The sequence below is a fragment of the Corvus moneduloides genome, chromosome 23, assembly GCF_009650955.1.
Source record: "Corvus moneduloides isolate bCorMon1 chromosome 23, bCorMon1.pri, whole genome shotgun sequence".
Taxonomy (NCBI): domain Eukaryota; kingdom Metazoa; phylum Chordata; class Aves; order Passeriformes; family Corvidae; genus Corvus; species Corvus moneduloides.
The window spans coordinates 6,044,619-6,054,924 of NC_045498.1; the positions used below are offsets into that span (position 1 = coordinate 6,044,619).

The 10,306-nt window shown below is 47.9% G+C and overlaps 1 protein-coding gene across 1 annotated transcript; it reads right to left on the bottom strand.

Annotated features, from left to right (window-relative positions):
• Positions 1–32: 32 nt before the first annotated feature.
• Positions 33–10,306, bottom strand: IL22RA1 (interleukin 22 receptor subunit alpha 1). Its single transcript, XM_032132543.1, has 7 exons — positions 9,986–10,306; positions 7,673–7,805; positions 7,197–7,369; positions 6,074–6,258; positions 5,483–5,618; positions 5,170–5,291; positions 33–4,408 (listed from the first exon to the last, which is right to left on the bottom strand). Exons 1-7 carry the CDS (start codon positions 10,026–10,028, stop codon positions 3,407–3,409), a joined length of 1,794 nt encoding a protein of 597 aa, XP_031988434.1. The 5' UTR covers positions 10,029–10,306; the 3' UTR covers positions 33–3,406.

Genomic DNA, 10,306 nt, shown 5'->3' on the forward strand with positions numbered 1-10,306 from the left:
TCAGGGGAGGTTTAGGCTGGATATCAGGGAAAGGCTCTTCCCCAGAGGGTGCTGGGGCACTGAACAGGCTGCCCAGGGAATGGGCACGGCCCCGAGGCTGCCAGAGCTCCAGGAGCGTTGGGACAGTGCTGCCAGGCACAAGGTGGGATTGTTGAGGTATCTTTGCAGCACCAGGAGTTGAACTTGATGATCCGTGTGGTCCCTTCCAGCTCAGGATATTCTGTGATTCTGTGAGCTCTCCTTCATTCTGTCTCCAGAATTTAGAGCTTCCCATTTGTCCCTCGAGTAAGATTTTCCTCTCAGAACTTGTTAAAAAACTCACCGGTGATTTTTCATAGTGCTCAAACACCCTCCAGTGCCAAAATAAAGGAACAAACAGGGAGGGAGAAAGGGATCCTTGGCTTGCAGAGTGTTCATCCCTGGGCAAGGATCCCTGCTGAGCTTCCAGCGGGGCTGCTGCTCGGGGAGTGAGCAAGTGCCAGCTCCCAGATTTAGCTGAGAAGACAAAGAGCAATGCTTTGCTCTAGGGTTTCAGCTGCCACCTGCTCCTCTGGTGTCCTTGTGACAACTGAACTGCAGCGCTCACCTGTCATTGGCGTGACATCTGCTGGGGACACACACACTCCTTGATTTTATTATCCAGAGCTATCAGAACTGTTATCTGGAGCAGCCAGGATGACTGAGGAGCAGAGTGCTGTTAGGCGCAGATGGTTTGCATGGGGAGACCTTTGGAACAGTGTTGAAATCCTGCTGTTTACCTGGCAATGTTCTTACACAGAAGGAGATGGAGATAAGGACGTCCTGGAGCAGCTGTTTGACACAAATGGATCAGTTTGGTTCTGAACAGAGGAAGGCAGTGAGGTCAGCAAGGATGACACATTCCTTCAACAGCATCAACCTCTCTTTCCAAGCTTTTCCAAAGAGAAGCAGCTTGAGAATGGGTGATCTATGTGTTAAATTTAGAAGGTGACTCATGAGACAAGAACCGATCTCCCTCTGCTCAGAAGATCCAGGCCTCAAAGATCAATATTGACTAAGCCATGACGAGAGCAGGAAGTTGAGGATATTGCAGTCAGTCCCTCCAAAGGACAGGGCTCTCCTGCCTGTGATCCCTGGACATTACAGCTGCTGGAGGGTGGAACAGGCAGGATGGGATGGGGCTGGAATCATTCCTGCCTTTTGTTCAGTCAGGGGTAATGCAGCCCTGAAGGTATTTAAGGGCCTGAAGGAGAGATGGATGTCCCAGCTCTGGGACACTTTGCATCTTTAGGCACCAACGTGCATTCTAAAAATCCATTCCTAGACTTTCCTCAGTTGCCATCTGTCCTCCACCAGGATGACACATTTATACAGTCTGGGCATGATCAGACCCTGCAGCAGGGGTTCTGCTGAGGGATTTGGAAAAGCTTTTAAAATAGAAAATAATGTGATTTTAGCAGCACATTCAAATGCTCTCCCAAGGCCCCCATCCCTTCCACACGACTCTGCCCATACTCTTCCTGTGCTGGGGGTTATATTTCATAACACCATCCAAAATGTTGATATTGTGGCATTTGATTATTCCCTGAGTAGCATCACTGGGAATGTTGTTGACACAAGATATGCAGCCCACAGGCAACTCTGAACAAGGTAATTGCATCACTGGCTTTAAATGCCTCTCTGGGGAGCTTTAGTGGGAAAAAATGTCACCCCTGGGGTCTCACAGTCCTTGGGAACCACTCCAGGAGCTGCAGCATTTCTCTGTGCGTTGTTTTTTGGGGCACAGAGTACAGGAAACAGATCAAAGGGCATTCCACAAACCCTTTAGCAGTGAATGGTATGGGGTGAGCTCCCTGGAAATGTCCTGCTGGTCGCTGCCCAAGCCGTGCACATATTTCAATCTTTGATACCCAGTGCTTGACACTTCTTCACCACACTTGGAATTTTGACCTTTTGGCCTCACAGGGCTGTGGCTCTTCGTCAGTTGTTGGTGCTGGAGCTCAGAGCTGAACCTTGGCCTGTAAAGTTTGTAAGACTATTTCTTTAATCCTGGGTTGAATCATCAAAAATCTTCACTTCATGAGCCTATGGCTTATTTGCAAAACCACCCCAAAGCAAGTGGAATTTAGCCTTTAGCTTCAGCTTCCCTGGGCTGAGAAAACCCCCAAGTGCACTTGGAGTGGGAACAGCTGGATTTTACCTCTGGTCAGCCTTAGTCTCTTCGAGTGAATACTTCCCCATACCAGTCAAACCCTGCTTATTCCTGTAAATGCTTCCACTTCTCTAGAACTGATGTCCTCGGACACATTTTTCACCACAGCACTGGAAATGAACAGGCTGAACTGTGCTTTCCTCTGAATGAAAAATAATTGCCTCCTTTGGCCCCTGAATTTAGAATTTAACTTGCTTTTGGTGGAGATGCAAGTGCTCCAAGGATTTTGGCTCCCAAAAAATGGTCATGGCAGCTCTGGAGGATGTGCCAGGAACATGGAGCAGGTTCCTCATGGGCAGTGTCAGTGAGGGGTGGGAGGAAGAGCTCAAGACCTCCCCGGTCTCCTTTGTGGATTACTGAGTGCATGGATTGGGATTGGGATAAACTGAGATTGAGGGTTGGACCGGGAGTGCTGTAAATCCTCACATCCCTGCCTGCCTGGAATGTGATCCTAGGTGCTTCATCCCTGGGGATCTCAAGGGAAGAAGAGAATGTGTGACTATTGCAGAGAAGGAAAGGAGCAGCAGCTGAGAAATCTCAGAACTGGGCCAAGGCTGCATTAATCTGTTGCAGAGATGAAAAAGGCTTTATCTTTGTACAGGTATTAAAAAAGGCTTTATCTTTGTACTAGTATTAAAAACCATAGGGTACAGGGACATATTTCACAGAACTGTGGCATCAGGAGCTGTTACTCAGTTTCAAGGACTCCTTTAAAGGCAAAGTCCATCCCAGGGAAGTAGAATACTGCCAAGTCATTTATCCAAGGCTAGAACGCCAATAACTATTTACTTCTTTTACTCTACCACGGTGAATTCTTTTAGGTTTGCATACCTGAATTTCTTCTAAGTGTGGATACATCTTAGCCCTCGATCTTTGGTGTTGGTAAAGAGCAAAGGCAGTTTCTGTTGTGAATTTTGCTAAATTTTCAGTAAACTGAATTTGGAGTTGGAAATGGGATCTTAACTCATCTTTTAAAGTAACCCAACACATAATAGATTTGAGAATATGCAAGAAAGAAAGACTTGTTGTTTAAGTGCAAAGGTACAGTATTGCAGTGTAACAAGGAGTAATTCTATCAGTAAAGGCACCAAAGTCCACAATGGAACAGTCTGACAGCCCTGAGCACGTTAACACAGCCAGCATTAGCTGTGGTTTTGCATTGCTTCTGTTTCATGCAAGAAAACATCACCTGGATTTTAACACCATTAAGTCATCCTAATAAAATTCTGTGTTATCATCCTCATCCCACTGCACTTTTAAGTCCAAATCTTTGAAGAGCATGGTGAGAGGAGTGCCCCTGTCCCGGCCTGAGCTGCTGTCTGGGGACACGCTCAGTTCTGTGCAGCTCAGCTCCTTTGCTGCTGGGAACATTTCCATGCCTGCAGTCTCTGGGAGCTGCACTTTGTTTGCAGGATGTAGGAATGACTCTGGCAGCATCCACTGCTCCGGGTGGTTCTCTCTGGGGAAATCGTTCCCAGTCCGGACTGAGAGAAGGAGGGTTGCTGACAGAGGTGCCAGCAGTTCATCCTCTGGAACATAGTCTGCCTCAGCTGTCCCTGCAGACAGCAGCAGTGGCAGCTCTGCCTGTTGTCTGTAGCATCCTCCCTGTTCCAGCAAAGACAGGGACAGCTGGGACACACACTCTGGACTTTCCAGCCCGTCACTCTGCAGCAGCAGCTGCGTCTGCCCAGGGCTCCCCTGGAACAGAACCGACTCCAGTCTGTCCCTGCTCTTCCACAGTGCCACCTTTGGCTGCTGCTCTTTGTAATCCCAGTGGCTGCAGCTCTTTCCCAGCCCCTGGGTTTGGAGCTTTCCATGCACAGAATGTTCTGGAGAAACTTCCTTCAGCCTTTGGTCCTGCTGTGAGCTCCTGTTGGCGTGGTCTGTGCCTTCCACACACACCCCATAGGTCAGGGGCTCGCTTGTGCTGGATGTGGCAGCAGGAATGCTCTGCGCAGCTGTTTGAGGAGTGTAACCAGTCAGAGCTGTGATTTCCACCTGGGATGGCTGAGGGGGCAGCTGGAATGCTGGAACATCTGCCTGCTGCTGGTAGGGACAGAAAGGCCGTGGTGGCTCCGGAGCCCAGTCCAAATGTTGGCTCATCTGTGCCAGCTGCACTTCAGGGATGAAAAGGGAAGGTTTGGATAAACTAAGGGGCTTTATGATGTGCTCCACTGTCAGCGTGAGAGGCTGGAATGATGGAATCCCTCTGAAGTCCTGGTGGAACAGATAAACAACCATGGGTTATTAACAAGAAGCTGTGACCTTGAAGGTTTGCTTTAGTTACTTTAACAATTTCTTAGGAGAAGTGTCAGTAAAAGTCAGTAACAACCACCAGGGATCTGCTCTGCTGACAAAAGAACTCCGGGTTTTTTTTCCCTGGGGAATGACCCTTCACAGGAATACAGACATTTCTCATTGTGTATCAATTGAACAATCTTGAAGCATGAGGAAGAAAAACTCCTGCTTTCGCTTTTGTAAAATTTGGCCTAAGCCCTGCAGCACGGAAATAGCATGAAAATCCTTGAGCTCATTAGCATGAAAACCCAGTTCCTGCTGTGGGAGATGAGGGATAGGTGAGAATCCCAGGATTTCAAGGGGAGCTAGGGATTTCGGATGCCTCAGTATAGCTGCCTTACCCGAGGGGCTCAGTTTGGGGCAGGTTCCCAGCACCTCTCTATAAAGTACCAGTAATCTGCACTGATTGCCCAGACACAGCTCATTAACCCTTTAAATCAAGGAGGATGGGTTTAGATTGAATACTGGGGAGAAAATCTTTACTCAGGGTGGTGAGGCCCTGGCACAGAGAAGCTGTGGCTGCCCCATGCCTGGAAGTGTCCAAGGCCAGGCTGGGACAGTGGAAGGTGTGGACCCCATAGCAGGGCGTGGACTAAGTGATCTTTCAGGTCCCTTCCAGCCCCAGGCAGTGGTGATTCCGTGATTTCCAAGCTGAGCTGCAGTGGCTGAAGGGCACTCACCAAGGCCCTGGGCTGGGCACTGCGCTGTTTGATGTATTTGTAGATCACATAAATGCCAGCAGCAAAGATCAGCCCTGCACAGAACGCCAGGGCCACCAAACAGTAGAGGATCCACGTCTTGTCTGGGAAGAGAACAAGTGGAAAGAGAGATGGATTAGAAAAATGTCACAATTAGCTGGGTGATGTCACAGGTTTTGTCTCATCAGAATGAATTTTTAAACTATTAAAATGTTCCGTGTTGAAAATCAATGTATTTTGCGTATCCAATATCCCAGCTGGACTTTTCAACTTTCAGCAGAGTTAACAGCCTCACCTGCCAGTGTTTTGACCCAAAACACTTGAGGTTTGCTCCTTCTCTGGAGCAGACAGATATAAACTGTTCCATTGTATTCAGTGTCTGGGTCCAAATTGGAAACTTCAAGTTCTTTGTTGTGCTCATTCTTTGTCCACTGTTGAAAAGAAAGGTAAAATCTGTATTTTAGGAAGATTAAATTTTCTTCAATTCAGATTGCAAAATTCAGCATAAAATATTATTTACTAATGAGGTTGTACAGGGCTGTAATTACTCTGTATGTATGGAATTCGGAATATTTATATAATTTTGTTTTCTATTATTTCTACATTTAATGTTGCATTTCAGTTTCTTAAGACTTGAACTAATTAAGTAATTTTCTTAGTCACCAACAGTTTTACTTTTTGCTAATTATACAGCAGTTTTGGAAAGTCCTTTTTTTTCCCAGAATTTAAGAAGAATGCTTAAAGTTCCTGTTCTCCTGAGAGTCAAAGACTCCAAAACTTCCCCTTGTACATCAGAAATCTCCTCCATCCTGTGTAAACTCAGATCCTGCTCCAGCTTATTTGAAAAGGGATTTAGAAAATCCCAGTGCCTGAGTTGGTGCTTTACCTGCTGGTGTGTCTTCTGGTTGAATATTGTCAGGTGATAATCCACAGGCCCAAATTTGCTGTAAATGTCCTCCACAGTGAGCTGCTGGTCATCCTCACCCCGCAGGGGGGTAACGGGGGGCCGGATAAGGAACTTTATGGAGCGGACATAGGGAATGTATTCCACTTGTGGTGCTCCTATAATGGCTGGGAAAGACAGAACAGGCAGTGTCAGCTGTTTTAATATCATCTGATATCTTAAACACACCCCAGAGTCACTGGAATTGTTATTTCTGTTTATACAAAAAGGTGTCTGAGCTGTATGAGCATGGCAGAAGTCAGGCCACTGGAGGTAGAGGTGGTTTTGGGGTTGTTATGGGGTGGTTTTTGGAAAAGCCCCAGGCTTTTCCTTAGGACCTTGTTCTCCCAGCTCCATGTTCCCTTTCCCTGTGCAGGATATCCTCCTCCTTGTGTGCGTGAGGGGTGAAATCCCATCACAGGCACTCAGCTGCCCAAACCCCAATTCCCACCCTCCATCACATTTACAGGGCTTTTGTGCCTGCACTTATCTCTGGGGACAGGCACATGCTACACCCAGCACTGAAAAGGGGTTCAATCCAAGCTTTCACAGCTTTTTTGGTGCACAGGTCTGAAGGCTCTTCACAACCATTGGCTGCTGATGCCACCTTGAATTATTCTTGGTGATTTTTCAGTGGGGAAATTTTAGCCACAGAGCCAATAAGGCCCCCAAAGGCTGCGTTGTGTGTCTGCAGCAGGGCTCACTCAGGGGCTGGGAACATGAAGCATCCATTGGAATGGATGCTTATCCCAATGTTCACATTTCACAGCTCCTGGGACTCGCTGTGCTCAGGTTTCTCATCATGTCTCACTCATTTCTTTATGCCTCTCACCAGCAGCTCTCCCTTCCAGCACACCTGGCTTTTCCTTTTCTCCTCTGATCCCACTTTAGGGTCAGATCTCACGTGAGGCCCTGCCCATTGCTCATTTACCTCCTTGCCCAATACAAACCTCCAGTCCTTCACTCCCTCCCCACCAAGCACAGAGCCTTGCAGGGCTGAAAGGAGAGGAAATGCTGCCCTAGAGGTCGCAGGAAGGAGGATTTGGTGGCTTGCAGTGGTACCTACTCTCTTTGCGGGGCTCGAACCTCTCGGAGCGCACCCAGCTGGAGGAGCAGTTCCTGGCCCTCACCCGGCCGTAGAAATGCTCCCTGAAGTTCTCTGTCTCCCGGGTGAGGTTGCAGAAGAGCTGGGTGATGCTCTGGCACTCATTCTTGGTGAGCCAGGATTTCTCTCCATACCTGAGGACAAAACAAGGGTTTGGGTTTGTTTGGTTGAACAGAACCAGAGGAAAATGGAATAGAGAGAAGGAAGTTGCTGAAGGCAAGAGTAGCTCAGTAATGGAGCAAAGCAACCCAAGATGTAAAATATTTGCTTAAATGGGCATCATCTCCCACTTTGAATAATCCTGTCCTTTGGTGAGTTCTCCTCATAATAAATAATAAATAATACAGGCACGAGAAACAGCAAAACCAAATCCTCTCTTGGCCCTTTCTCTCTCTGAGAGCCCTAAGAACAGCCCAAAAGAAGCAAACTTCACCTACTGTTTGTATTGGACATCAAATACAGTGCCAGGGGGAATATCTGCCTCTGTTTCCCAGGTCAGGATGTTCTCAAAGTTTGTGGAAGAAAATGCTGCACGTTTCAGACATGATGATCTCTCTGTAGTCACAATGCCTGAAGGAGCAGAGAAACTGGTATTAAAAAGCATTTTCTGACATCTCAGCCCTCAGATGAACATTGATCCTGTGCTATTTTGCTAAAGCTGGGCTGAAAAGAAGGAGCTTGAGCAGAACAAGACTTCAAACTGTGCTCACATCACACACCTTGCAGACAACTGACTCATCCCAAAGAAATGTCAGTCAGGAATTTATACAGAAAAGCCTCAAAAACTCAAGTGAGAAAGAGAACCCTTGAATTTCTAGTCTGGTTTCTTTAAGAGCACTTAAATGGGTGGAAAAATAAGAATAATAACCAGTTTTCAAGCCCAGAATTACGTCTGTGAATGTCTCTGCTCCCTGCCCCTGCTCAAGGAAGTGACATGCAGAGCTCAGCGTCACCTCCCTGAAGAGGTGGCTGCCGTTCTCCTCTCGTGCTCCATGTTTTGTTGGATGGAAACTGCCTGTACAGAGCGACACCTGATGTCTGGACTCTGACCTGGGTGTGCCAGGGTGAGAGCAAACAGCTCAGCCAGCTCCCTGCTTTCCAAGCCCTGCTCCTCTTCCCTGGGGACAATGGCTCTGGCTTTGGAGGGCAGGAGTGTCCCCTGCCCCTGCAAACATGTCCCTGGAGAGCAGGATGCCACGGCCCTCCTGCAGCAAACTGGCTCTGAGATGCTGCAGAAAAGTCCTTGAGGCTTTTATCTCTCTCTTATCATGAGAAAACACAGTGCAAAATTTTCCCAAGGCTGATCCACAAGAGCTTGCAGCTTCAGGATTTATAAACGCTGTGAATTCAGATTATAGGCAGACCCTCAAAGGTAGATCATTTATGCATTACTCAGCTCTTGGTTTGTGGCATTGATAAACACCTGGAGCACGTGATGGTTCAGCCCTTGTGAGAAAGTGGGGTGAGCAAATGAAAATAGCACAGATGGGCAAACTGAGCACTGGGATGGGGGTGCCTTGGACAAGATCACACTGAGCAGAGACTAAATCCCACCTGGATCCTCACTCCAAGCTTCCCCCCACGGAGCAGAACCGAGTGCCACCAATTCAAACTCGCTGGCTGAATGGGAGGAGGGTTAGGCAGAAAGGCACAGAGCCCTTCTCAGTCCTGTGTGTGGCATTTGGGCAGGGAAGTGGTGCAGAAATGGGCTGCTGGCTACTCCAGAGTTTGTCCTGACTTCATCTGCAGTTCCACATTTGCCTCTGCTCATTCCAGGCTCAGCAGGAGGCAGCAATGTGGGTATGAAAGGGGTGGGATTCCCTGTCTGAGCACCCTGAAAACTGAGTCACAAATACCCATATCTTATCAGGAGTAGGAAATCTCTGTCTTCCCACATTTATCCATGCTAAAACTCTGTTATGCAAAGCAGCATAACACAAGCACAGTCAAGTGTGGGCAGGGGAAAACCAGGATATTTCGCAGTGTGACAGTCCCTGCAGTACAGGAGCTTCACAGTGTAAGATCCCAGCCATGAGCAGATGGATGACAAGGCTGAATGGTGAAAAGCTGGTGTTTGGAAAGAGCAAGTTTATCCTTCATTCACCCTGCAGTGAGCTTGTCACATCTGGAGTAGGATTAAATGGCTTTTAGAGGGTAGATCTCGATTAGATATAAGGGAGAAATTGTTCCCTGTGAGGAACAGGGTGCCCAGAGAAGCTGTGGCTGCCCCTGGATCCCTGAAGTATCCAAGGCCAGGCTGGATGGAGCTTGGAGTGCCCTGGGACAGTGGAAGGTGTCCCTGCCCATGGCAGGGGTGGAAGGAGATGGGCTTTAAGTCTCTTCCAACCCAAACCACTCTATGATGACGCTCTCATTTTAAGATTACATTATTTATTTGTACCTCTTTTAAAATCAGGGCTGTTCTTGTATTCATTTGTGCCTTTGCTTAAGGCACAAGGAGACTGATCCAAAGCCCCTGAAATCAGTGAATATCCTTCACTCCTGTAGGATTTGGGTTGTAGCACAGTGACAAACCCTTTAAAGTGAAGGAATCTTTTCCTCTCCCTACTAATCCTTCAAGCATACCAACCCCACATGGGAGTTACTACAAGGACAGATCAACATAGAAGAGAACTCAGACAACAGCTCATTCTCTAGGTGATAATTCAGGAAACAGGATAGAAGTCCAGACTCCAGGATCAAACAGAAACACCACAATCAGCGAGAGCAGAGGAGAGCTCCGGACTTACCGATCACTGAAACTCCAGCCAGGACGATCAGAAATCGCTTCATGAATAGCTCTGCAGGCTGGGCTGGGAGAGCAGGCAGTTGCTTCTGTGTGAATCACCTTCTGTGAGAGCTGAATTCTTTCTTGCCAGGCCAGGTTGGATTTGTTGCTCAGTAACGGAGCAGAGCAGAGCTCCTGTCCTGCCTTCCCTGGGATCTGACCTCACGGCTGCTCGGAGCCCTGCGCATGTGTGACACAGGGAGAGTGACAGCAGGAGCACCTCTCCCCTCCAGTGCACACCTGACTGTACAAAGGTGCACAAGCCAGAGGCTGAGAAAATCCC

What these genes read in the sequence shown, in the direction of transcription:
- IL22RA1 (XM_032132543.1), bottom strand. Translation starts at nt 10,028, where the DNA reads ATGAAGCGATTTCTGATCGTCCTGGCTGGAGTTTCAGTGATCG. An exon ending in TTTGATGTCCAATACAAACA is followed by an intron (nt 7,370 to 7,672) that starts GTAGGTGAAGTT and finishes TTTTGTCCTCAG; the next exon opens with GTATGGAGAGAAATCCTGGC. An exon ending in GTGCCCAGCCCAGGGCCTTG is followed by an intron (nt 4,409 to 5,169) that starts GTGAGTGCCCTT and finishes CTGTTCCACCAG; the next exon opens with GACTTCAGAGGGATTCCATC.